Genomic DNA, 27163 nt, shown 5'->3' on the forward strand with positions numbered 1-27163 from the left:
CTACAAGTCAGAGTGGAGAAAACACGGTGCCAACAATCACACTGATGTCCAGGTTGAAAACACAAGCCGTCCTCGGAGCGGAGAGGGAGAGGTCGAGTTCAACGCTGAGCTCATGTTGTCAGAAAAATAGAACAGCTTTTCCCGAATTTGAAATGAGCCCTTGTTCGTAGTGGAGCTCACAAGGATTTATAGGAGCTGAAGGAGTGATGTGTGGTGAAAGTGGAGAGGAATCCTCCCCTGGTTTTGTTTCTGTTATCGTGAGTTGTAATCTCACTACATCCATCCAGCTGTCTAAACCTCTGACTTCACCACTCCGGGGCTGGACACACACACACCTGAAATAAAACACCCAGCAATGTTTGCTTTACTTTATTACCGATACAGCCTCCGCTTCCTAGTTGCTTATTAAAACCGAAGTCTGCCATCTGTGACGGCGTGAAGAGGAAGAAGATATTTGTCGCCTTCTCTTTTAAACACTTAGTAAGTGTTAACTGGCAACGCCACGTTGCAACGTTAGCTGCTTCTCACTGCGGTGTAGCTGGCGTAGGCCAATTTGTTTATTTTGCTTTAACGTTGCACTGTCTTTGATGTTTACGTTTAGGTTCAGAGTGCTAATTGATTAGCATCTCACGTTTTCTTCAGAGCAAAGTCTGACAGAAAAGCTGACAAATGTAAAGTTGTAAATGGTTGTAAATGCATCAAGAGTGGTTTGCGGTATTTTTTTGATGAGTTAAACCAGGATATGTGTCATTAAATAGGAGAAGAGAAGGACTTTTTTTTTGCTTTTGCTTTTCCCGCCAAAATATCTGGATTAGTTTATCCGTGACAGTAAAAAAGAAAACATTAAAATGTCAAGCTAAAACACTTTCTGGAAGCAAGAAACAACTGAACTTTGCTTGGAAGTCGAACGTGTCCAAATCATCATTCTTACCCAGTTGATTTAGTAAAACAGCTCTTTTGTTTTAAGAACAAGAATCAATTGAATCATGGCCGTGAGCTGGAACTTTTATCTGGTAGGACAACAGCAATCCAGAAACCACTATTTCTTACTGGCAAAATGATCTGAGAGAGTAGAAAGAACTCAAAAATGTCAGTAGAAAACAGCAACTTTTTTAAAAAATGTTTTACAGCCAACTCTTGGGGAATCAAGGAAAGCGGCTCTAAAGTTGTGGGCCTGCCTCTGTGTGCGGGCGAGGAAAAGTCTGTATGTCATTGTTGTGTTTTAGCTGCTATATTCTCTGGTCCTTCCAAACTTAGGTGTCCGTTTTTTTGCTGTTTACTTTTTGCCCAGGGTCATTTTGTTCCCACCGCACACAAATCCTGAAACCCATTGTAACCTGGTTATTTTCTGCAGCAAACCGGTAAATTATTTTCTTGACTAGCAACATTTTCTCAAGGTGGGGTCGGGACCAGGCATTTCCACTGACGTCCGATGATGTGTGATATGTTTATTTATTGATTTATTTTTTTTTCATTTTTCCATCGGAGCTGGAACACAACTTTGATGTCTGGGCTACAACACAAAAATATCAAGGAAAAAGACATTTGCTCTCGGAGGGGTGCTGGCCTCCAGTGACGTCACAATACAGAGACCAAATCATTTACAAGATTCATATTGAACAAACAAACAAATATCATGTTCACAATACAAGTGAACATGATATTTACACTGATAGAGCATGTGAAACACTCAAAGTGTTGGATTAACTCGGAGGAAAAATAGTGGTAGCATAACAGGACAACAAAGGATGTACAACAGATAAACAAACAAATGCTCTGATAATATATAAAAATGAACAACATTAACTGTATCTTATAGTTAGTTACTTCGTCTCTGAATAGGCAACATGCCGTGAGCAATGCAAACATGTTTTATTTACATTTTTCAGTTTAGATATTGCACCCCAAATATTAATATGTGGACAACATTGCCCCCTTCTCTTTTAATTGATTTAATGTGATGGTCAAATATTGGCCATGTTTAAAGTAAAACTGGTTATAATCTATATGAAAGACTCCACAATCCAGTTTGATTTAATGATACTGACAATGCTAGTTTATGAAACTGTTTTTAACGTGTGTAGGTTACATAAACGCCTCATGTTTATGTATATATCTTAAATATTTCATGGCCTCACAAAATGCTTTTTGGCAACACAATGCGTCAACAACCTGCATCCAGACTTAAATATATATATATTTTGTTGTTGTTGTTGTTGTTGTTGTTGTTGTTGTTTTGTTCCTGGTGCTGTCAGGTTGCTGAACATTGGACAATAGCTGCAATACTGTTTATTTGTTCAATTGTACATCCTCTGGACTGGCACTTATCTGTTATTATTTTATTATTATTTATCTATCTATTTATTTTTGGACATTTCGTTTGTTTTGGGAAACTGGAGGCCTCGGACCGAAATTTCGTTGCCATCATATAGTAATATGTTTTGTGCAATGACAATAAAGAAAGTCTAAGTCTAAGTCTAAGTCTATATATATATAGGAGGGTGAGAAGCAGTTTTAGTCCTTGCCACATATACATAGGTGCAATGAGGATGTTTAAAGGCCAACTGTGGTCACTGCGGTTGAGCAGCCAGCTGAGTCGCAGCCCCAAAAAAAGTTTCTCTTGCATTAGTAGTATGATTCCCCTGAAGAAAGTCTGTCCCACGTGGCTTCTCTCAGCACGAACATCGCGCCTCATCTCATTAAAAATGAGATCATTGAACTGCCTAAACGACGCTGGCTGCTTTCTTTATGTGCGTTTCAACTTGCCATTAAATATCTTGTAAAATGTTTCTGTTTTAAGATAACGCTCGTAAATCCTGTAAAATATGTCTCATGGCCACGTACATGTGCATGCAGTTTCCCCACCCCGACCCCCGGTGGCCATCTTTCCACTCCCCTCAGCTTCTGCTGAAGCTGGCAATGACCCGGGGGACGACTGCACACACAAATGGTGCTCAGGAATGAGCCGCTTCAGTTTTGGTTTGGTGAGGTGAAGATGTCACGCAGGCAGAAGGTCGTCATAGGTCAGTCCGGTTGATAGGAAATAGTTGATCAGGTGCAAAAGAGATGAGGACACCAGATACATTACTTTTTATACACACAAACATATATGTGTGTGTGTGTGCGTGTGTGTGTTTGTTTCAGAACAAGTCGGTTCCCAAGAAACGTTGTTGAACCGCAGTGAAGGTGCAATGTATCAACGCTCACCAGTCACTAGTGCTGTGCAGAATTTAGTGTACAATTGTGGCAGGAGAATATCAAAACTCGAAACACTGTTATATTTGCAAGCAGTGATAGATGGAGGAAGTCTATTTTTCAGTGGACTTTTTGAGCTCTTGCAGCCCAAATAAAATCAGGTGGCAGTTCAGATTTGGCCCCTGAGTCGAGTCATAGCTTTGTTCAAGCAAGAGACAAGTTAAACCATTCTAACACTATGTTTGAGCCACAGACGGTGGAAACAGTGATTTGTCTTTTCTTGTCCATCCTATAGTCTTTAAAGCCATATTGAATCACGTGATCATACATACAGGTTGTCAGGGTGGCTAGCATGCTTATATAATCGAAAACAAAAACAATGCAGAATGTTTTTAATAATTCTCACAATAACAAAGAAAGCAATGGCTTGTCAAGGTACTGCATGCATGTCCAAGTCAAGTCTCAAGTCAATGTCAAGTCGGGTCATTTACCACTGTTTGTCAAGCAAGTCACAAGTCCTTGACCTGGCGACTTAAGTCGGACTCGAGTCTCAAGTCCTCTATCTCTGGTTTACCGTGTCCCTGCCTTGCGTGACAATACTCCATATGGATATGATCCATCAGTCACAGACCCTTTTTGTATCTGTTCTTCCACAGAGGTTTCACACACTCACACTCTGATAATAGGCTGCAACACAGAGGAGTCAGTGGCCATGTGACTTGCTCAGGGACACAATGATACCGACATCTATGGAGTTGGGGTCCAGCAACACAGGCCGACCACTCAGCCGTCTGTGACAGCAGAACACTTGACCCAGTCATATGGACCAGTCGTCTCCTCAGGTCAGGTATGCACGCTGACCTATCACCCTGACTCTGTATATTCCCTACAATAAGGTACATACAGTAACCCCTCACCCTGCAGCAAACAGCCCTTAATATTGAGGGATCTGTAGGAGCCTATGTGAATGAGTGATAGCTGGGAATGACTCCAACACCATTATGGGGATAAACGGAAGAGAAAAAATGACAAACAAATACTGACTGAAGTGTAGATGGGAACTGTTTTTCGTTCTCGTTCCTCTGAAAACCACATGTATTGTGTCATGGGTAAATGTAGTCCGGTCAAAGCAAGACTAAGAACAGACTCACAGGCTTGGATGCTGATCTACTGAGTAATTATGTGCTACAACATAAATCTCTGACCCAGACGCATGCGCTTACTCAGCATCACCTCAAAGATGACATTGTGTTTTTCTTAATCCAGAGAGGCTGAAAAAGTGTTAAGCCAGACAAGTCCTGCATCCATTCAGTCTGTAATAAACAAACTTCATATTCAAATGACCTCATCTGTGTCGACTCCCGGCATCGTCTCATGTGAGTCTCTAAAGTCCAGTTTTCGCATGTGTGAGAAATAAAAGCCCTTAATAAGCAACAGTTTTCGTCTCCTTCGATCACATGTGGCTCCATCATCCTTTTGCCGCCGATCCTCTCGTGCTAAGTGAAGCTGAAGCCGGGTGGAAATGAGCTCCAGTGTCTGGTCGTCATGGTTAGACTTATGAAAATAAGAGAAAACATACCTCGAAATAATCACAGAAAGTTCACTCTAAACAACGACATTACCATGTATTAAGCATAGATAAAGAAGTATTTCGTTTATTAATAGTTCATAAGTGTTCCCCCATTTATTCCCTGAACAGGGTCAGGACAGGTCGCCAGGTTAAACAGACACTCATAAACCTCAGTATGTCTTCAACTGAAGTAGCTACAGGGAACCAGCCAGACCCAGGTGTCTAAAGCTGGATTTGAACCGACAACCTTCTCACACTGCAGCTGCAGCACGTTCTTTCAAAGCAACCGAAATGAAAAACGTTGAGCGCCAAAATGCTAGAATGGAAGATGATTTATGCTCACACACGTTTGAGAGCCAGAGGCTTGGCTGCGTCTGGAGAGCAGCCAGAGAGAAAATTAAAAAAGATCTGACATGATTTATTTCCTCCCTTGACTCTGGGTTATCAGATGAAAGGTTGCAAACGTGTCAACAAACATGACTGGCGGACTGTAGGTGCTGTTGCAAGTTATTGAAGATCAAAACAACAGCTTAGACTGTTTGATCTTTTTATCTTTATCTGTATTTGGAGACGATTAGCAGAACCCACTCATTGAGTTTGCGTGTTCCTAAAATGAATTTTCCACTGTGTCGTCTGGCAGGGAGCAGAAGCGTGGAGCACAGCAGTAGCTGACGTGGAACTGTGTCTGCTTCCTTCACAGCTGGAGTGACAGCACAGCGCTGGAGCCAGGATCTGCAAGGAGGCCAATCTCTGCTCTGGCATGTAATACACAGCTTCCATTTGTGGATATTTGAGGCCTGATGCAATACTTCAAACGTGTGAGGGATCATGTTTCATCTTTTGATTCATCCTGTCTAACCACAGGAGCAGAAGCCATGGAAACATTCATTAAGGACTGGCTCTGACAGCCCTACAGAACTTTCCAGCTCCTGGTCGTGATGAGGCAGAATCAGGAGAACTCACTGTGCTCGCAGATTCCAGCCCAAACTTTCCCTTTTCTACCGTTTCTCAGATGATGTCATCCAAAATTCTGCCTTGTGCAAGAGTGACATTTATCCACAACTCTTAAGCTTTATTCTAGCAACATTTTTGGAAAATGATTTTTTAAATGCGTGTAATCCTGAGAGAAAAAAACATTCCTTCATACTTGGCTCTATTTTTCATCCTCATTGAGCAACTCTTTTAAAACGGAATTTTATCCTGAGTTAATTTTGATTATTTTTCATTGTCATTTATTTATTTTACAGATGAGATTATTCATAACCCTATGCTGTTGAACATTTAATTTCAGTTGCAATAGCTCATATCTATGTTTGGGTGTTTTTATGACCTTTTAAGGCTTAATGTGAACAAGGAGTGGCGCAAACCACATCATATATAATTCATGTTTGTCTGCTTGACGCACTGAAACTATTGATTTCCAAGTTCTAATGTTTATTGGTTGGAGAAAGACGACACTGCTGTTGCAGTAACGTGACCTGGGGCTGCTGACTTCGCAGTATTGTGGTAGCCTGACATCTAGAGGTGAGAAACAGTGGTGTCAAGAATCTGAATGCCACTTAAAAAAATGTCAAAGTGAAACTAGCTGAATACGTTCTGAACACATTTTAATAGAAGATATAACTATCATAATGATCACCGTATTATTATTATTATTATTATTATTGACAACAATGTTCATTATTATAGTAACACATTTAGCAAATTCCCGTTTTCTACACTGAGGGAGGCGTAAACACAATCTTATAATAATAATAATAATAATAATAATAATAATAATCATCATCATCATCACGGTTTCTGTTGAGGTGTACCATGCGGAACGATAGAGCCGTAGATTCGGATATGATTTCCGTTGCACCCAGTGTGTCACATGAATTACTGTCCGGAGTCTGTGAGGACGAACTGTCACCACAATTGTTACAACTTTAAAAGAAACATAAATGCGAGATGATTTGATGGACGACGTGGAGCAGCAAGACTCGGAACCAATTGCACCTTCAGTCATTGACAGATATTACACACGATGGTACCGAACCGGTAAATAAGAGTCATTTTCTTGCTGAGGTTGACTGAAGTTAGCTTAGCATGTGACGCGGAGTCGCTGTCTGTTCTCGAGTTGCACCTGAGAATCTAAATCTCAGCGTCTCCGACGTGTCTTGTTTTGTCCGGGTTTAGATCTGAAGGGGAAGGAGTGTGAAGACTACTGCATCCTGCAACACTCAAACAGGTAACATCACCGTAAGACTGTCGTAGTCCATTTAAAATACATAAAGCGAGTCACTTAGTTGCCTCAATTTTCGACAAAACACTGTCCGTAAATGGTCTTTTGCATACAGCTAACTCAAGCTGAATGTTTTTCCCTCTGCAGGATATGTGTCCTCACTCTCGCAGAGACTCACCCGGTTCTTCAAAACGGGCGATCCATCAAGACCATCAACTACCAGATCAGCAATGGCTGCAGTCGGCTCAATAACAGAGTGTCTGGAAAGTCCAAACGGGTGATTCTGACTTCTGCATTTACCTCCTGTCTAGTTGCATCCTCAAGTGACCGCTGAACCAAGACACTTGTGTTGTGCTGCAGGGCGGACAGTTCCTCACAGATTTTGCACCAGTGTGCCGGATAACATGCACCGATGACACCGAATACACCGTTTACAGGTGAAGGCTTGCATTGCTTTTCTTTTCTCATCTCTGTGTAGTAGATTGAGGGTGACAGTTGTCTCCTCCTGGCTAATATTCTCCTTCAACAACGGCATTTCTTCTGTTATTGTCAAAATGCTTTGTTCATTTTGAGAATATTCTTTTTAGTTTTATTTAATAAAGCTGAGTGCTACAGACTGAGGTAATGTTTCTGTGTGACATTTCAATGTATGTTTCATTATGAAGTTTCATTAGTGTTGACTTTTTCGTTTCATGTCTTCACGTATCCCGGATAGTTACATAAGTTCTTACTGCTTCTTACCTTCCCAGCTGCATTAGGGGTCGTCTTCTCGAGGTCAACGAGAACATTTTGGAGCGGCCGGCTCTCTTGCTGGAGAAGGTGAGTATTTCCATCTTGTATCAAAAGTTGTGGGAAAGAGTAGCATGTGAAAAAAAGAGCACCACAGATGCGGTGTTTGCTTTGCGAATGTTCATGGAGAAGTACAGAGAAGATCAGAAGGAGCTGCATTGTGAGAAAGCGTACGACAGAGTGCTAAGAGTTGTGGTATTGTATGAGGAAGTCTAGAGTGGCAGATGTTGGAGTGGTGCAGGACGTGCCAGGTGTAAGACAGTGGTGAGGAGTGCTGCAGGTGTAACAGAGGAGTTCAAGGTGGAGGTGGGACTGCACCAAGGCTCGGCTCCCGAGTCCCTTCCTCTTTGCGATGGTGATGGACATGTTGACAGATGAGGTTAGACAAGAAGCCCCTTGGACGATTATGTTTACAGATGACATTGTGATCTGTGGTGAGAGCAGGGAGAAAGTGGAAGATCAGCTAGAGAGGTGGAGGTTTGCAGTAGAAAGGGGAGGAATGAAGGTTAGCCGCAGTAAGACGGAATACATGTGTGTGAATGAGAGGGACCCAAGTGGACAGGTGAAGTTACAGGATGCAGAGATAAAGAAGGTGGATTTTAAATCCTTAGGCTCAACTGTCCAGGGTGATGGAGAGTGTGAGAAAGAGGTGAAGAAGCGGGTGCTGGCAGGGTGGAATAACTGGAGAAAAGTGTCAGGTGTGATGTGTGACAAAAGGGTGTCGGCAAGGATGAAAGGGAACGTGTCCAAAAGGGTGTTGACGCCAGAAATGTTGTACGGTTTGGAAACAGTGGCACTGAGGAAAGACAGGAGGCAGAGCTGGAGGTAGCAGAGATGAAGATGCTGAGCTTCTCTCTGGGAGTGAGCAGGATGGATAGCATCAGGAAGCAGTAGATCAGAGGGACAGCACATGTCAGGTGTTTAGGAGACAAAGTCAGAGAGGCCAGGTGGAGATGGTTTGGACATGTACAGAGGAGAGAGAGCCAGTACATTGGTAGGAAGATGTTGAGGGTGGAACTGCCAGGCAGAAGGTGGAGAGGAAGGCCAAAGAGGAGATTTATGGAGGTGGTGAAGGAGGACATGAGGTTCCTAGGTTTGAGAGAAGAGGAGGCAGAGGACAGGGTGAGATGGAGGAGGATGATCCGCTCCTGAAGGGAGAAGCCGAAAGAGAAAGAAGAAGATCCAAAAAATGTTTTGCTGAACTATACACCTCTGTCTCTATCTGGGCAGCCGTCCACCGAAGGATACATCGCCGTCATCCTGCCGAAATTTGAGGAAAGCAAGAGCATCACGGAGAACCTGCTGTCCAGGGAGGAGTTTGAAAAGGTTGTCGCTAAAAGAAGCAGGAGCCAATCGCCTGCATCCTGACAGGAGCTATCACCATTGAAAGACTGCAAACATGGAGGCACGATAAACTCTGAAATAACTGTGCCTTTTTTGGTTTTCCAGTGCTCACACTGTATAGTGTTTAGTTGAACTGTTTTAGTTATTTTCACAGGCCAGTGGTTTAAGAAAAAATAGTTTATTTTTTTCACTTTCTTTCGATCATGAAGCGAATAAATGGTCCAAAACTATAGCTATGATTTCCTCAGGTGACACGGCTACAGCATCCTTTACAGCTCTCCATCAGTGTCTGCGCGTCACGTACCGTTGCCCACATCAGTCGACACATTTCGCATCTCCTTGACTCTTATGTTATCATCCTTCTTTTCCATAATGATCCATCAGGTGTTGACTGAACAAAACAGCCTCAGGGATGAGGACAGATTTACATCCACACTACTTTACAAACGTTTGGCAACATCTCAGATTCACAACAGGCTCCTATGTGATATAGGTTATTACAGTGGTTCCACAAATTCAGGATACTGTTTAGCCCTTGAATTCTGAAAATAAAATCTTGCACTTCGTTTTGTGTTTAAGCTTAAAACGTCATTCATGTGGTGGTGTGAGCGCAACAACGCATCCTTAGTAGTGTGGATCGAGATCACGTTTCTAAAAGGGTCACAGCGCCCCCGTGAGGGCGATAAGATTTGGCATGATGCTAGCGTTCTTTCACCAACATGGCACAGAGTCAGGAACATGCAGACAGCAGATATATCAAATGAGACCACGTGTTCTGCAGATCACGGACAGGAAGCAGCAAGGCGGCGGACAATATACAGTGTTGACGCTACAAGCTGGTGGTGACCATGCACAGTGAGATATGGTGGTTATTCACGTGGGGGGCTACATGGTGTCAGTTACACAGCAACACAAACAAAACACCAAGTCCACACTTGTACGACTGGTGCGGCTTCATAGCTAGAGTCAGGTGGGGGTGGTGCGCCGCACTGACGGAGGGTGTTCATTGGCTGATTGTCTCGTGGACTGTGGCGAGTCTCCTCTGAGGGAGCAGCTGTCTGACATCCTGCTCTGGTGGTGGCTACATGGCGGTTCGGGAGGTGTTTCCTGGATCAAGAGGTTGGCGCTGTGCTGCGCTGTGACAGAGGGGTGCGGTCGCAGCTTGACTTCCTGGATCAGTTGCTCTCCAGGATGCTCAGACTTGGCATGTGCTGCTCCAGAGACTTGACCCCGAACTCCTCTCCATTTTTGTCGGCGAGCACCCCGTTGTCTGTGAGCGGCGTGGACGTGTCCTGCCGCTCCTTCCAGTCCTGTGGGGAGCCCAGGCTGCTCCTCTCAGACTTATACTGCACACAGCAGCCGCAAAAACACATAAGGCTTCAACAGGAATATCTCAATTTCTGTCCCGTGACGTCTGCATGACAAAAGTCTATTAAATAAAGTCTTTTAAACTGAGTAAGCGGTTCATTGCCCTTCCTTTTTTAGGGGAAACATCAAGCATGACAACTTGATTGTTATTGACTAAAATTCTACCTGCTTTTGAATGTTTTGTTAACATATGGACGCTCGTTCAGAGCGTGGGAGAAATGCTGCCCCCTCGTGTTCAGCAGCGGTAGACCAATGACTTCATCACTGCATCCTTGTTCGATTAGTACTGTCTTTGTCCTGAGAGTTTTGAACTGTTCAGTCATTTGCTTCTGGCATTTAACCTCACCAACTGGAGTGTTGGACCTGACCCAACACATTCATACGCTGTTTGGATCTTTGTGGAGGAGTCAAACAAAGCCCAGTCATTTCAAGAACACAGACTTTTGTGTCATGGAAATGGATCTGTCCTGGATCTCCCTCTCCTATATTCTTAATTACATTCGGTTACATGGTTAAATCAAGCTCATTTTCAACAAGCTTAACATAATCAAACAGCTGGGCAGATTTATTTTGAAATACAAAGTACAATTCCTTGTTTCATATGATACCAGATTCTTGAAATATAAAGCTATATTCACATTTTAAAATGGTTCCAATGTTAGGCTTTCACATGCAACACATCCCAGTCGTTTTTCCCAAAATATTTCTCAACTAATTTACATGTATTGTTCTTCAGGTCTGTCTGAGGCTCCAAACTAACAACAAACTAACAAGCTAACTGTTACCTTTCTGTTGAGCTTGTTGCAGACAGGAAGGAGGGAGAGGAGAGCAGTCAGGATGGATCTGGTTTTCTGGATTGACGAATCCACCTGCAGAAAAAAAGAAGAAATAACAGTTCAGCATTTGTTCATAATATTGACAAGAAAGCTTTTATTGTGTATACAAGTAACATCCAACTTACGACCAGCGCAACTTACGTCCACCCGTACTTATGACCACGGCCAGCTGATGCCAGCATGCAGATTTTTTTTTTTTGTTCAATGTCTGGCACCGCAGCACGTAGCAGCCCAGCATCACGTACGACAGTTACGGCAGCGCAGTATCCCAGCATCTCACTCTCACACAGCCATCTACCACTACAGTAGCACCTATAACCCTCGCGTCGGATATTTTGAATGGCATTCAACTTACGTCCAATCTGACTTATGACCGGAACTGATCCCAGTCGTAAGTCGGATGTTACTTGTACAATACTCATATGGGGGAAAATTACGCCAAAACAAGCGATAAAAGATCACTTAAAGGAGGAGAATGACTGATTTCTGCGTCAAATCAAAGAGCCACACGAAGTGTAAATATGAGGGAAATATGAACAAATATATTACACTAGCTTTATCGACGTTCTGAAGAAAACCTTATAATGAATGAAACTGTACAATTATTTAAGTTTGAATACACTGGGCTTCAAGTATCAGGTCGGAGAACGAACGTGTGTCATCATTCATGAAAGAAGATCTTATGCTTCTCCTCAGACTGTAGCCTGCAGCTTCACTACAAGGCGACCTGCTACTGATCTACAGCGGCTCATTCATTCCAAACACACCTACATTTATCTCACTCTTGTTCCATATTGGTGCTTCACTCACACGATGACATTACAAAAAGGATAGCCACGCTCTATGTGCGCACCATTGATTCCCAATTGATATTTGCCACCATTAACTATCCTCTCTTTTAGCCAGACGTAATTTTTTTTAAAGTATGAAGTCAACAGAGTGAATAACAGTCTGCCTAGGAGACAACAAACTATTTTGTAAAATTTAAATAAAGAAATTAACACATTATGAGGAGACAATGATGAACTGCAAGTTGGTGCACTCAGTGTCATGGCTAATATAAAGTCAGTTATAGTTAATAGGTGGCCTGTAGTAATAATGTCACAAGACTAAAAGGACATGCTTGTCATTCCATGCAGTTGCAGAGCCTGTGGTTGCAGTGTGCGTACCTTCTGGAAGGTGGCAGTCTTGCCCTGCACAGGCGTTCTGGCACCAGCCTGCAGCTGCTGGCACAAAGTCACCAGTTTGTCCACTTCTGTCATCACGACTGACTTTTCCTCATCCACCAGCTGGAGCAGGGACAGAGACAGACAGAGGTGTGGAGGTCGTCAGAATATTTAGAGACAGTGACGGAGCGTTGCGCTTCAAAAATAGACGAGCGAAAACAGAGGATGAAAACAATAAACAGGAGCTTGAACAGCACATCCAGCTGCTTGCTCCTCACGTCTCCTCCATATCTCCAGCTAATTACAGTTCTGTGGGAAAAATACATTTTTAATTGAAATTTCAACAGCTGCGATGCTTGCAACTTCAAACTTTAGAAGCGCAGGGCGCGTGTTTGCTGCCAAAGCCTCTTCTCTTAAAGTCATTAATCAGGACGCGCGAGGAGAGCGCGGCCTCCTCATTATTAATCATCCGCAGACGCTCAGTTGCGCACCTGCAGGAGCAGTGCAGACAAATGGCAGCAATTAATACCCGTCGAAAGTTATTTCATTAAAACAGAGGAAGAGTTTGGTGTCGGTGAAAAGGGCGTGTGTTTGTTTTATCTCGCCTCCAACAGGACAAGAGGATGGTCAAGTAGGTGGCAGCTTTAATTTCCCTTTGGAGCCGGGTGATTTATAAGGTGGGGCTGTGTGACACGCTGAAGCTGGAGTGTGAATACTGAGTAGTACTGGGTTGAGAGACGTTCATAACTGTTGTCTTCCTCTCTGCTTAAAGTCTCTTCAAATAGACTTGCAGTGCAGTAGCACTAGCTTTCCAGTGTTGATTCATTGACTCATCTAGCTCTTGTTCCCTAAAGGGCAGTAGTCGAGTTGTAAAAGAAATTCAGGCCAATATTTTTCATCATTAAAAAATGGTGGGGGCCATGTTCCTGACGCCACTGGGACACGGACAGAGAGACCCCTCAAGGTGCTCGAGCACCAGCCTTTGCGTGATAAAAGTGACCCACGTTTTCTTCATTCTTAGATTCTTGAGGGGAATAAAAACTCCTCAGGGGGATCAGGATTTGGAGCGTTTTTTTTTTTCGCAGGACCCTCAACTCGAGCACTGGGAGTTGTGGGGACTGGAGCCTATCCTGGGAGGCAGAGGACAGATGCTAGATATAGAAGAACCACAGTACTCAATCTGCCATGTTACCTCCACCATGCAGGCTATGTTTTGGCCAGCATTGGTTTGACCGTGTCTAAAATAACTTGAAAAGTAATGGGTGCATTTGGTGAAAATTTTCATATGAAATAGGACAAAGAAAAATGAAAGAATTTTTTGAGCTCATTGGGAGATTGAGTTTTAGTGGACTGAAGCGGCTTGGTGGAGGTTTGCACCTTCCGAGTATTTTTCTAACTATTATTTTCTCTCTGTTTTACCTTCACATAATATGCAAAGTTTGACATCTGCAGTGGCCAGTACCTACAGTATCAGGTGGTGGTGAAGTAGTGTCATGTCACTCTATATCACACTCTATATCATTCTTCATCATCGTCATCATCGATTTTACCAGTAAAAATTTGCAGTACTTGTAATTCTATATATAAATATTTTGAAACATTTTCATTAATTTTGCGCTGAATTGACAGAAATAGAGTACAAATACATTTTGTTTTCAAAATAATATTGACTATAATAATGGTTATCAGCAATAATGTGCGACTGACCAGCAAAAATAATAACATAAATAATTATTTTAATGTGAATTTGCAGTCTCATGTTTGCATTTTAATGGTGAAGCTGATCAGCAAGCAAACCAAATAGTATAAAATTTTCCGCTGGTAAATAAAAACTTGAGTGACTGACGTTCCACAATATACTTTTCTCTCAGTGTATCCAAAAAAATTAATGATGAATTCATCTGTCAGAGACAGAAGTCCTCCATAAGTAGTGGCTTTAAGGCTTTTTTTTTTTTTTACCTGGGTTGAAAAAGTTTGGACAGATGAGCACAGCTGGAGCCCCTCCTCTGACAGAACCTAGAGGCATGAGACGAAGAGTGAAATTAATGATCCTTCAGCACAACAACTTGTATATTCTACAAAGGAAACCTGAGCTACAATGTTCAAAACATTAAACAACTCATTTCTCCATCAATCTTCCCTCCATTATCTTATCCACTCACGCCTGCAGAATAAATCACGGCCGACATTTTGATCTGACTGCTACAAATTGCTGCTCATAGCTGGCAGGAGTTCCAGTTCCGTGAAATGCTTGACGTTATTTCCTAAATTGAGCAGAAATTTACTGCAGCGTATTTCCATCACGTTGACAAGACCTTGTCTGGGCATTGACCAGGTGTTGGCATTTGCTCAGCATCGATCCGCCGGCTCCTCTGCGTGTTAGGTTTAATGAGAAAACACATGTACTCATCGACAGTCGGGATTAAATGAGAGGCGACGGCATCAGCGGCCCAACATACCTCGGCTTGATGAAACAGATCCAGTGTAGTTTTCAGCAGCCCCTCCCCTCTGTGGAATCGATACACAAACATGATAAATGAGGGGGACGGATGGATCCACAACGTCCATAACGATCGACCAAATGTCTAACTGGTAATGATTTTCATGTCGGAATGAGTTGCAGTCTTGTCAACATTGTCACATGAGAAGGAGTATAGCTGCAGGAGGCTCATTAACACTACGCCGCGACAGAGGTTCAGGTCCACATGGAGGTGGCTTTTCAAAAGCTCTGGAGCAAATCTGGTTGCTGTCTTGTCCCTTGTTTCTATCCTGTGCTCTGCGTGGGTCCGACATTAAAATTCAGAGGTCAACATTTTTATATTTAAATGTCACTACTTTTCAATAGACTCTTCTATTTTTTTTTTGACTGGATCATCTGTGATACCCAATATGACACCGGATTGTTTATCACTTGCTGTGTGTGTGGCAGCGTTGTGTTACCTGGTGAACAGGTACATATTATAGGCCATACTGGCCAGACTCTGGCTCTGCCGGACGATGTCCACTTCCTGGTCGTCCCACTTTTCCACCTCCGTGTCAATATCCGATGACAGCAGACGGAGCTCCAGACCCAGTTTGGCCATGCTGGTCTGCTCCTGAATACACACACACACACACACACAAATGAATAATTTGCATAGGAAACATTTCCTTTAAAAGGGAGAAAACCCAAAAGCACACGAGGCTGTTTTTCCCTTGTTAACAGAAGTTTTATAATCAGCATAATCCCATTGCCAGTGGTGGTGCGGCTCCTGGAAAACTGCTTGCAGCAGCACAAACGCAGCTTATTACCATACCAGCGCCATCAATTCTTTTTGACACAAAGTTTCTTGGAGATGAATACACTGCTGTCGGAGCAGAGTACAAGACATGACATGATATATAGTTTGAGTCGACAGCGTACAGTACCTCTGCATCCAACTTGACAGCTTTGGCAGTCTTCAAATTAGCCGAGTGTTTCTGGGAAGACACAGAGCCATGATCATCAGAGGGTTTGATTGTGTTATCAAAGTTGTCATTAGGAAGCTACCACACTTACCCCGGGCCTGGGAAGTGACAAGTAAGGTCTTTTGTCACCTGCAAACAGAGTATAACAGCCATACAAAAGTTCAGTCAGGAAACCATTGTACTGCAGTTCGAAGCACAAATGAGATATACAATAACAACGTCATTCCTCGCAATTTAAAACAACATCCTTCATTAGTTAGTTTGGAGTTGTTATTGTTATTATTATTACATCAATAAAGTAAGTAAAATAAAGAAGTGTGTTTCTGGCTTTGAGGGAGAGGAACATTTTGCCGTGGTGATCAGTCAAATATGGAACAGCCTCACAAGCATCGGCCATTTTTGTAGTCCTACGTGGTCCTTCAGAATCAGCGAAACATTTCGAACGAGCCATTTTGCAAACTCTGGTGTTTAAATGACAAAAGATTTAAACTTTATTTTGATGTGAAGCCACTGTTTAAGTACGCTAGATTTGATTAGTGAAAAATAATAATAACCAGCCCTGCCACATGGCCTCTTGAAAACTTGAAATGCATCAAATTCAAAAAGTTACTGTGCACTAAAAACTAGACCAGCAAAAAGCTTGCTGATAAAATTTGTGGAGATGTTGAGAATGAATGTTGAAGATTTATGGATGTTTGTTTTGGGGTAATGTGAGAAAAGTACTGAGCTTTTAGCCATTTGTTGAGTTGGATATTTTATTTTAGTCAAATGTATCTTTTTTATACACATTTTATTCTCTGACTTAAATATGCATATTTTTCCAAAATTGTATTTGAAACAAGCCACAAAGTGGAAGCAGTAATGATGTTTCTGGCTGTTGAGTCTTGGATTGCACATTAATGCAGACTTCTCTCTCCCACTCTTCTTAAAAAGCCTCTATTCAGAAAGCTCCTCAGACGCTCCACAAAGACTCTCTGTGCCTTAAATATGTTCCTCGCTGACGGATCAATGCTGTTCTCCACACTAAAAAAAAACTGCAGCAAAACGCACCTCGTTTGCCTTCAAAGACGTCATTGATTTCTCTGAGCAGCAGGGCCATGTCACAGAGCTGAGACTCCCAGGCCTCACAGAAGACCTCCAGGTTCTCCTTTGCAATCTTACTGGATGGATGGAGAGCCAGAGTCTGTGCAGCTGAGATGATCTGTCCAACAAGTCACACGATAAGAAGAGAGAAAGTACAAGCAAGTGAAGAAAAAACAATTGGAAACCCAAAACTGTCTGGTGAATGACCACATTGATGTAGCTAAGGGATGTAAACTATCCATCCCTAGAAAACACTCTACAGCCATGACCCATGACACACATTCCATGTCACAGTTTGTTTTTTTCATCATAGCGGTGATATAAACGTCCTCACACTTCACTCTAGAATCCCGGAAAATGTTCAATTCTATCCATCAATGGAATCAACAATGAACAAATGTTAAAAAGAGGACGCAGAAAATTCACATTAAATTGAGTGTCCAGCTTGTTGGTCTGATCCATTTGTATCCTTTCGTTTTTTGAAGAGATTCTTTTTGTACAGAGCTTCTCTTCCATAACAGTTTTGTATCTATTGTGTCCATCACCTGAAATAATGGAACACAACAGATTCATTCCGCCATTTCCTGCTCTGATGTTCACTTGAACTGTCACCCGAGGGCAAACACTCGATTTCTGAAGACAGACAGAGATTGATATCATCTGCGAAACCTGAAATTGCAAAGAAATTGATCGTCTGACCTTTGAACTTTGGAAAGTGGTCATTAGTGCAGAGTCAGGTGGGGTCGGGCATTAGCGCCGCAGGAAAGGAACATTCTACGTGGCGGGATAATTACTGATATGGACAGCGTCCAAGAGCAAATATAATTAATTGGTGGACAGCACCATTGTGGCGCAGGAGGTCAATCTCTGTCTAGTGGAATGGACGTTATAGGATCTTAAAAAGGGCTGCAGTTGATTTAGACTGGCCAAATAAATCACAATGGTGATGGCAACTTTCCTTTAGGGATAATGGTATGTGCAACAAACTAAACTGTGGGAGACTGGAGTGAGAACATCTTGTTTAATTGTAACCCAGTGGCTGCTGGTTTCCTGCACTGTGGTGCTCAGAGTTGTGGAGACTGATATCATATGTAGTGGAACTGAAGGTGGCAAACTATACTTATATTTTGTGCTGCATCAAGTAATAATTTGGGGGTTATTTTTTGTAGTGCTACTCAAACTGCGAACAATTGTGACCACCAACATGATTTTTTTCTCTACAATACATAATACATGTATATATATAGTATAGTATATATAGTATATATATAGTTATATATATATATATATATATATATATATATATATATATATATATATATATATATATATATATATATATATATATATATATATATATATATATATATATATATATATATACAAATTCCCCAACAGAACTAGCAACTAGACAGCACTTCCTATTTTAAGATTAACACTGCCTCAACAACTTCTCTCTTAAGTATATTGCAGCCAAGCAATATGTTAATGTAGTCATTTATTGTATATTCAGACTCAGAATGTCTCAGGAGTGGAAGTCCATGCCAAGACATAACCTATCTTACACTCACCTGCGGGCCAATCACATGGAAAGTCTCCTCAGCATGAATGCACGTGATCTCCAGCGGCTCCGTCCCCGACACGTGACACAGAAGCCGACAGTTCTGTGGAATGAAAATCAAGAAATATAAAACGTAATACGTTTTTTTTGCCCCCACTGTGCATACTGTGGGGCTGCTATGATGTATCTACATCTGCATGCTTAACTATAGCAGCTATTCTCCGCCCGCCTCTGCATTCATCTGCTGTTTACTATTCAAGACACACAACAGCTAAAACCAGGGAAAAAGCAAAAAACAACACCAAAGAGATATTATGATAATGTAACACATTTTAAGTGTGTGAGACTTTCCTCCTAAAGTTCACCTTCTTAAACAAACACACAACACTTTAAAAGACTTAAAAACACTTATTTCAGATTTCCACACATGATTTTACTCAGTAATTGTACGATGATCCATCAATCTCATCAAAGTTTGAGCGGAAAACTCATACCTGGATTACCGAAACATCAACTGCGCATGCTCATCAGCTTCATAACCAAAGTTACAGTTTGTTACATGCGACATTTTCCAGATGCTGGATGTCTGGTTTCACTCAAATATAGGTCATCATTCCACACTCATTAACTCAGTCAATGAATATACATTTGCTCAGCTCACAAATCCCATTCAAATGAGCTTTACACACAGAAAGATACACTTCGATAAAACATTGTTTCAATCGAAATTCAAACTTATCCAAGTCCCAATCGATGATTCAACGACTATTTTTTAAAATGAGTTTGACTGTCAGGTCGACTTGCCTCCACCAGCTGCTCCTTCTGCTCAGTGACTGTGCGTGAATATTCTGCTACATCCTCCAGGTTTCCCTCGGCTCCAGCCGTCTTCAGTGCCCTCAGAGGCGACTGCTCTCCGTGAACTTTCAGCAGATCAGATGTTCGTCCCACTGCCACCTTATGTAGCTGCAGATGGGAATCCAAATAAATAAATAGATGTTTGAAGGTGATTTTAATCGTCCTTTTGTGAGTGTGTTTGATTGTCAGCTGACATGATAATTTCATTGTATTTACTGTATTGTATATACTGTACTGTTTTCTGTGTATACATCATGTATCTGTTTCGGCAATTTAATAAATAAAAACTTTGGCTTAAGTAAAACTGTACTTCATCTCAAATTTATTAACAGCTATCTTTTTAAGATTATGTTCATATTTGACGTTTAGGGTGACAATGGTCCTGTGGTCTCCGCCTACTTCAGAGAGAGGGATGACTTATAATATCATCGGCAGCGAAAAGGTTGGTTATAGTCCACTATGTCAGCCAGTCATTGCAGCCCTATTAGTATGAACCCACGAGTGTAAAGAATCAAAGGAGACTAGTGACAAATAAAACATTTGTTTCGGTGAGTAAACAGGAAAGAGAAGCGACCGCTGACCTCACGTCGTAGGTCGTTGACACTTTGGCAAGTCTTCAGGATGGCCACCTCCATCTCCTCCGTGGCCTCTTTGGCTTTACTTGACTGCTGCTCCAGAGAAATGCCAAACATCACAAGATGAGGCATCATTCGATGGAATAAGACAGGATGTGAGTCATTTCCATTTTCTACTTGTCTTACTTGCCATCAGTTTACTCCATTTAAAATCGTATTTTGATGATGAGAAGCAAGTGGCGACATTATATACATTGTATTATGGCATAATTAAATCATTTAATTTGTCGTCATTACAAACCAGTAAAGAAACCAAAAATATAAAAACTTTTTTTACAGCAATATATTACTTAAACATCTATCTGTGAGCAACACAATAATAAGTACATTCACAAAAAATGTGTAAATACATAAATAAACAACACACACAAAGTACAAGATACACTTATGCAACAATATGAGAAATAATTAATGGTTACATCACATTTAAAGTACAAAAAAACTGTAGCCAAATAGTCGAACCATTGTGCTCAGGCAATGATTTCTTGTGCCATCTTCTGATCCATTAAAAATATTCAATTGATCAAATTAATTCTGAACCATTGTCACGACTGATGTGAAGTTTATCGGATCTCTAGTGTTCTTGACATTAACAACTGCCCTCCTTCATACACTCAAATTTGTCTTAATGAGTGTTCCTCACTATAAGTATGTTTTCACTCATGCCAACGTACCGCTTCGGTCCAGGCTTGCACCAGCTGCTGAGAGTCCTGGCGTGCCAGCTGGCACAGACCCAGGATGGCCTGGCGCTGCTCGTGGCTGGTATAGGCTGAATCTGTGAAGTCCTCCGTCCGCTCCACGAGCGCCTCCAGCTGGCCACCCACGCTCTGCGGTGACAGCGAGTGCAAGTTCTCCCTCAGGCACTCTACGCTTGACTGGGCGAGAAGAGGGGTGCCCAATAAGTGAGGTGAAAGGGCATCGGAAGGATCAGAGAAAATAAGTGACGCCCTTTGAGATTCCTTTTACCTCCGGCTACGCAAGACATTTACTTAAATACATTACTTGAACATTAGAAGGAGAAGATCAACTTCGCAAAAAAAATAAAAGCCCTTTTCACATTTCAATGACTTCATTCAGTTATCAATTCACAACGTAGCAGTGTCTGTTTTTTGCAAAACAACTATCACACTGACAAAACACTGTTTTTGGTTTCATAAAAACACATCTTAGTGTGAGGATTTGCGGCTCCCGGAGTCATCTGATCCAGGCCTACTAGCACTAGCGACTCCTTCTCTAAGTCTTCCTTCTGTTTCTACCTTGAAGTCCTTGATGCTGTTGTAGATACTCGCAGAGAGGATCTTGTTCTCCCCGGAGCTCCGAGCATCAGTCACAATCTCGATGACCTGCTCCAGGGCACAGCGCATTCGGTGGAACACAGCGTCTTTGTTGATCCGCGCTGACTCGCAGTCTGGATGCCTAAGGCAAGTCTGGGGAAAATCATATGTGAAAAGTCAAAGGATGTGATACTCTTTCGCTGGTGTGCTTTTTTCACGAAATCGATCAGAAATGATTCATTATATTCCAACAAGCTTGGGAATTCTCAGAATGCAAGACATATGTGAGAGCTTTTACAATCGGGTCAGAGAAGCCGATGGAGGATTCTCAAACAGGGGCTTTACCTTGGAGGCTGTGAGGAGCATCATGGTGCACTTCTCCAGAACTGCTCTTGCTGCTGCCATTCGGGCTTTCTTCTTCTCATCTTTCAAGTCCTAGACGACAAGGACACACACACCACACACATTTCCCAGGTTAGTATGCACTTAGTAGATAGTCATGATCTCCATTAACCGTCATATTTCATATACTGAGGTTGGAAGAAGAAGAAATTAAAGGTAGATGGGAACGTGATTGACTCATTAAAGGCAGACTTATATGTGTGATAGACAGAGATTGGAGCAGAAAAACTCCAGTGGAAACTGGACTCTCTGTTGTTTCTTTTGCGTATTCGAATAGTTGTTGTTTATTTTTAGGGTTAGGCGTGAGATAATGTTCATAGGCTGAGTTGCATTTTTGATCCAAAGCTGGCTTTCAGCCAGCAAGGCATCAGTCATTGGGATGTCACACTTTCTGGCAGGAAGCTTTGGGGGCTCACTGGTTCTCATCCACTCTTTTCCATGGTAATTTGGCTGATGGTGATTGATGTAATGTAACAGAAAGTGCTTTTTAAATACAAACATTAACTGCGTGACACCGCAGAAGAAATTCAGGCAACCCTCTCCCGCATTCTCAAAGCGCCGAGAAAAATCTGGAGCACAATCCTCCACCTTCACCTGTGACAACACGGTTTCCACGGCTCACTACCTGGTCCGCCGGTGACCAAACAGTGGACACAAGCGGAAATGATTTTGACTTTTCAACCAATATATCAAATGTTCTGTCTTTTTGTTGTCCACTATGTCAAAGTGTTGCCGATGTGTGATCTAAAGTCTGCATACAGGTTGATGTTTTCGATACTTTTAAAGTGTGAAAGAGCAAGAATAGAATTGCATTTTGCAAAGAGCGTTCAACCAAACTATCTAGAGCCTTCTGTTTACATTATCAGCCCATTATATAATGGGAAATTGTGTTTTTATTTTATTATTTCTACTATTTGAAAAGCAAAGTCTGAAGTCATAGCAAAAAAGTCAAATATTCTATCGTCTAAACCTTATGTAGATATGCTCTCAACTATTCATGCAATGTTTTTTTTAAAAATAGTAAAAAATCTTAACCACATTGGATATTCCGTATTCTGTATTATTCTGTATTCAGGCAAGCATTTAAAATTTTATTCGGCTTCAGCCTCAAATTTTCAATATGATACAGCCCTATGTAAAACACCAGTGCACTAAAAAGATATGCTAATCATAAGTCAATCATTTACACAAGTTTTGACCATTTTATGTTTATTACAAAAATATGAGCTAAAATCCTGATCCTTTGTTTTGCCCCACAAAATTTTCGTCTTTGATCTGGTTTACAGAGTCAAATGAAAGATACAAAGGAAAAAAGGAAACAAAGATGTGGAGACAAACACTTCACCGGGTAAATGCCTTCTACATTTCCCTTTCATTTATACTTGGAGCAACATTTTCTATTTACATTTTTTCAATATTGACTAAGGCTCTTCTGATAGCAACGAAATCGCCAGGTGCCCCTAATGTAATAATTTCATAAAAGCAATCTCAAGAAAATGCAGAGGCTTTTACTCACTTTTTATACTGAGAAAGGTGGACAAGTAGAATCAATCAACTGGAGCCCTGGTTCCACGCTATAAATTACACCAGTGATTATCTGACATTTGTTATCTCTCAGCGGAAGTGAGCTCAGTTCCCCCAGATAAAGAGAGACGTGGAGCCATGCTCACATGAGCATGCAGAACTTGGAGAGGACAAAGTGACAATACAAAAGACTTAGCTGCAATTGTGAAACACTAAGAGTGAATGAGAAAACACAAGTGCAGATAAATTTGTAAAGGAGATGCGGTCGATCCTCCTCCCTGTCGAGATATCACAGCTGTTGCACTTCACATCAGCTCCGTTTGCAGGCGAGGAGCTTTAGCCGCAGAGGCAGAATGTGCGCATCAAAGTGGGATTAGAGGTCTTTGACAGAACAAAGTTAAAAGCTGGAAGTTTGGTGGATTTTTTTCTCCAAAGCTTTGAGAAAAAGTTTTGTCATGTGGCACATTTTAAGGAAAGCGTACTGGCCCCAAAGGTCACACAAAATAAGTCGCTGGATCCTTCGCTTTCGGCCAGTGACCACTTAAGAGTTAAACACCTTTTACTCACTCGGGATGTCGAAAACGAGTGCAGCTGGAATTATTGATCTTTTGCTTAGTCGCATGCACATTTAGAGCAAAGGGAGTTCAACGACCTCACTGCGCCACCTGCTTGCTCATTCATGTTTGTGAGAAGATTACATCTGCATGAATAAACAAATTTAGCCAGAAATGGAGCCTCAAAGAGAGCAAATATGCAGCAGCACATTCATATATATATATACTTTGCCAGCCTCTATCATCCCGTACTGTGTATATACTTTGTGGCACAGCCAATCATACTACAAACTGGCATTTATATAGCATTGGTTTTGTTGTCTTTGTGAGCATTTTTGCTGTTATTTATCTGCAGGCTCGCCAATAAACTGAGTTGTCCACTATGTAAATATTTAGGTGCATGTACAATAAATTGCATGCAGCCAGGTACAGACAATATGTAGTATGTCTGCCACCCTCTGCTGATGTCACGCTAAGGATTTTAATTGTAAAGGTTTTTAGATTTTTAGAGTTCTAAAAGTCATAGTTGCACCACACAAAACATATCTACAAAGAAAAAAAGAAAAAAGAAAAACCTTGTGAATGATTCCGGCCTGGAAAATATGTCTCTTGCTAATCACTCTTCATTTGGTTCATAAATACATTAACGTTTAGTCAGTGCGTTGTTTTCATGTTCCTGGACCGAGCTAAATTGATTGACACAAAAAGCAGAACAGTTATATTGTAACTATGGAGACAGAACATTGACAAAAACTGAATATCAGCACTGCTGGGTTTAGCTGGTGGATGGCCATTTTGCGTCACAAATCTGTGCTTGCTAGGTGTAGAATTACTTGTGGAACATGATGACTGAGGTCAGAAGACTTCAAAGTGTACTTCTCTTTTTTGTTCATGTAATCTACTACATTGATGGAACATCCATGCCATCCCTACTTTCAGGGTCTAGAAGTCCTGTGGTAACTGACAATGTCAACCTTAACCTGACAATGGATGAGTTTTCCAGCGTAACATAAAGTATACGATGTTTAAAAGAGTTGTTTTTTCTAATGTTTAACCTCAATTGGTCATTGCATATGACCAATTGAGATGTACAGGTATCATTTTTAAATGACATTTTCTTTGCTACTCACATTCTGCCTGTCTCCGGTGAGGTGGGCAAACTCCACCATCTCATTGCCAAACTGGCTGAAAATCTGAACAAACTCTTGGAAGGTGCTGACTCTTTCCAGATGGTCGAGCGTAACCAGAACCTGTGAGAGGAGAAGATCAGAGACGGATGTCAGACACCACATTTACAGTTCGAGCTCTTTCAAGATTCACACTCTTCTCTGGACTGAAGGGAGCAGGATTTTGATCAGCAACATTCTCATGTTCTATGAGGAAAACAGAATAAGACAGCGAATCAGTTTGCAGGCAAAATTATAACTGCTCCAATAAAATTAAAAGTAACATGAAGCTATAACAGTTGTATGTACCAGTGAATCTCTTGGGGCAAATCTACCGTTGAATAAAGATATCTTTACATTGCTGAACTCGATTTAAATAATAAATGCTGAAACAACAATACAAACAAACCTTCTTGCATGCTATTATTGAGGGAAATTCCGGTGACTGAGGTCGGATTTGTTTGTCTATATGTTTTTTTCATTTTGGATACAGGTGCCTCCTGGGACAAAAATAAATAAATAGAGCCATTTAAAGAGTACTCATGTTTATCTAAATTTCGACCACCTGACTAAGTGATGTTGAAAGTGCAACTTAAGCACAAGTCTCCAGGGAGATCTTAATCACTATTGGTCAGCAGGTTTTTGGATAAAAAGTGATAAGTACAAGCTCAGAGTTTATCTAAAAAGCAGTGTCCCTGTCCCAGACTGTCGCTCAAAAGACACATTAAAAGTTTACTTGTAAACCTCTCAAAACAAGTGTCAGTAGTTTAAAAAGAGATAGATAGTGTCCTCACAGTCCCAATGAGTGTAGCAGCTGGATCCTTAAATAAACCCAGAACAGACGGCTGCTGGGCCGTATTTAATAGTGGTCCTCAGCAAAGACAGAAGCTGAGCTCTAATGCACAGCAGACTGAGAGCGAAGGAGGGAGAGCTGTAATTGTGTTTGCCAGTAATGGAGAACAGAGGGCTGTTGACTGTCTGTCCAAACAGGGATGACCAGTGCTGATTAGACCTTGTTTCCATTCTTGGCTCAGTCTGCACCTTCATCTTCATCACTCCTGCTGGACTCAGAGCAAAGCCAGGTACATGTGAGGTCCGTGCACTGATTTAATCGTGTTGAGTGCTCTTCTAATAGGACTGTGTTTGGCTGTGTAGCAGGTTTTTATGCACAGGAGTGAATATATTCAAGAGAAATAGATCAGAAAATGATGTATCCAATTAGATTTGAGCACACACGTACACTTCTTAAAAACCCATATTACATTCTCTTGGTATGATCCTGCCCTCCAAGAGAGCAATGAAGCGATCTCATTACGTCTTAACACATTGCACACACTTAATTCATTCCCTCTGAATGAATTTATCAACAAAACAAATGCAGAAAATGTGACAACTAACCCGAAATATGTTCAAGTCCTGACAGAATTATTTTATTAAATTGCAAACTTATGCTAACATTGTCATGCCTTGGAATTCCAATAAGAAAGTAAGGAGATTATTTCCCACAATGCAACCTTGAAATTTATGATGATTACAGCTGGCACTGTTTCCACTCTAAATAATTTTGACAGAATCCACAAACACGTTGTCTGAGGAGGGGGTGTTCGAGTTAACATTTCACTATGGTGACAAATCAATTGTGTCATAATGAAGAAAATGACCCAGTCAAATGACCTTGGAGCATTTCCTTTTTAAATATAGTTGCACACCCACCGCATTCCCTAATCTCTGTTAAGAATGTCCTGCCACGTCTACTAATATCTATTTTTTTAATGAATCAAGCTACTTTGTCGTACCAATAACAGCATTATAGTAAGAGATAACGCCACATTTTCCTTCTCACCTTGTTTCTCGATGCAATTATCTGTTTGATGACAATACGGTCAGCCAGCACCAAGACTTTGGTGACGGAGGATAGCAGCAGGCGAGCAGCCTTCACCATCCCAGTCCTGTCGCTGAAGACCGTGACGCGTCCGTCGGAGTGGGAGGACAAGGCTGATCCCACGTCCGTCAACTGGGCGATGGCCTCGCCTGCGAGAGAGGATAAGATTTAGCTGACAGTGGATCAGAAAGTACAGAAGCCTCATCAGGACAAGGATTCTGATGAGCCCAGGTGCCTGCCCCTGCCAAGTATCCATCCCACTCATTTATCATTGTTAGATTCAGCTTT

The 27163-nt window shown here is 41.6% G+C and overlaps 2 protein-coding genes across 2 annotated transcripts in view; one reads left to right on the forward strand and one right to left on the reverse strand.

The window, feature by feature from the left end:
• Nucleotides 1-6644: 6644 nt before the first annotated feature.
• On the forward strand, nucleotides 6645-10236 carry abitram (actin binding transcription modulator). The gene is made up of 6 exons (XM_053863898.1): nucleotides 6645-6805; nucleotides 6944-6995; nucleotides 7137-7266; nucleotides 7350-7426; nucleotides 7739-7808; nucleotides 9009-10236. Exons 1-6 carry the CDS (start codon nucleotides 6709-6711, stop codon nucleotides 9144-9146), a joined length of 564 nt encoding a protein of 187 aa, XP_053719873.1. The 5' UTR covers nucleotides 6645-6708; the 3' UTR covers nucleotides 9147-10236.
• The window catches only part of ctnnal1 (catenin (cadherin-associated protein), alpha-like 1), a 55947-nt gene continuing 38068 nt past the window's right edge, over nucleotides 9285-27163 (reverse strand). The window contains exons 3-19 of the mRNA XM_053863897.1: nucleotides 26837-27024; nucleotides 24958-25077; nucleotides 21693-21782; nucleotides 21330-21500; nucleotides 20748-20948; nucleotides 20020-20106; nucleotides 19388-19546; nucleotides 18594-18686; nucleotides 16990-17140; nucleotides 16031-16068; nucleotides 15901-15951; nucleotides 15433-15587; nucleotides 14952-15000; nucleotides 14452-14508; nucleotides 12496-12615; nucleotides 11276-11359; nucleotides 9285-10468 (exon numbers count right to left, since the gene is read on the reverse strand). Coding sequence (XP_053719872.1) covers nucleotides 10298-10468; nucleotides 11276-11359; nucleotides 12496-12615; nucleotides 14452-14508; nucleotides 14952-15000; nucleotides 15433-15587; nucleotides 15901-15951; nucleotides 16031-16068; nucleotides 16990-17140; nucleotides 18594-18686; nucleotides 19388-19546; nucleotides 20020-20106; nucleotides 20748-20948; nucleotides 21330-21500; nucleotides 21693-21782; nucleotides 24958-25077; nucleotides 26837-27024 — 1985 coding nt within the window. The 3' untranslated portion in view covers nucleotides 9285-10297. The remainder of the gene's footprint in view (nucleotides 10469-11275; nucleotides 11360-12495; nucleotides 12616-14451; nucleotides 14509-14951; nucleotides 15001-15432; nucleotides 15588-15900; nucleotides 15952-16030; nucleotides 16069-16989; nucleotides 17141-18593; nucleotides 18687-19387; nucleotides 19547-20019; nucleotides 20107-20747; nucleotides 20949-21329; nucleotides 21501-21692; nucleotides 21783-24957; nucleotides 25078-26836; nucleotides 27025-27163) is intronic.

Source organism: Synchiropus splendidus, chromosome 4 (assembly GCF_027744825.2).
Source record: "Synchiropus splendidus isolate RoL2022-P1 chromosome 4, RoL_Sspl_1.0, whole genome shotgun sequence".
Taxonomy (NCBI): domain Eukaryota; kingdom Metazoa; phylum Chordata; class Actinopteri; order Syngnathiformes; family Callionymidae; genus Synchiropus; species Synchiropus splendidus.

Excerpts from the sequence above, each read along its gene's own strand:
- abitram (XM_053863898.1), top strand. The coding sequence starts at position 6,709 with ATGCGAGATGATTTGATGGACGACGTGGAGCAGCAAGACTCGGAACCA. Across the intron at positions 6,996-7,136 it reads ATCCTGCAACACTCAAACAG|GATATGTGTCCTCACTCTCG; the intron begins GTAACATCACCG and ends TTCCCTCTGCAG. Across the intron at positions 7,427-7,738 it reads ACCGAATACACCGTTTACAG|CTGCATTAGGGGTCGTCTTC; the intron begins GTGAAGGCTTGC and ends TTACCTTCCCAG.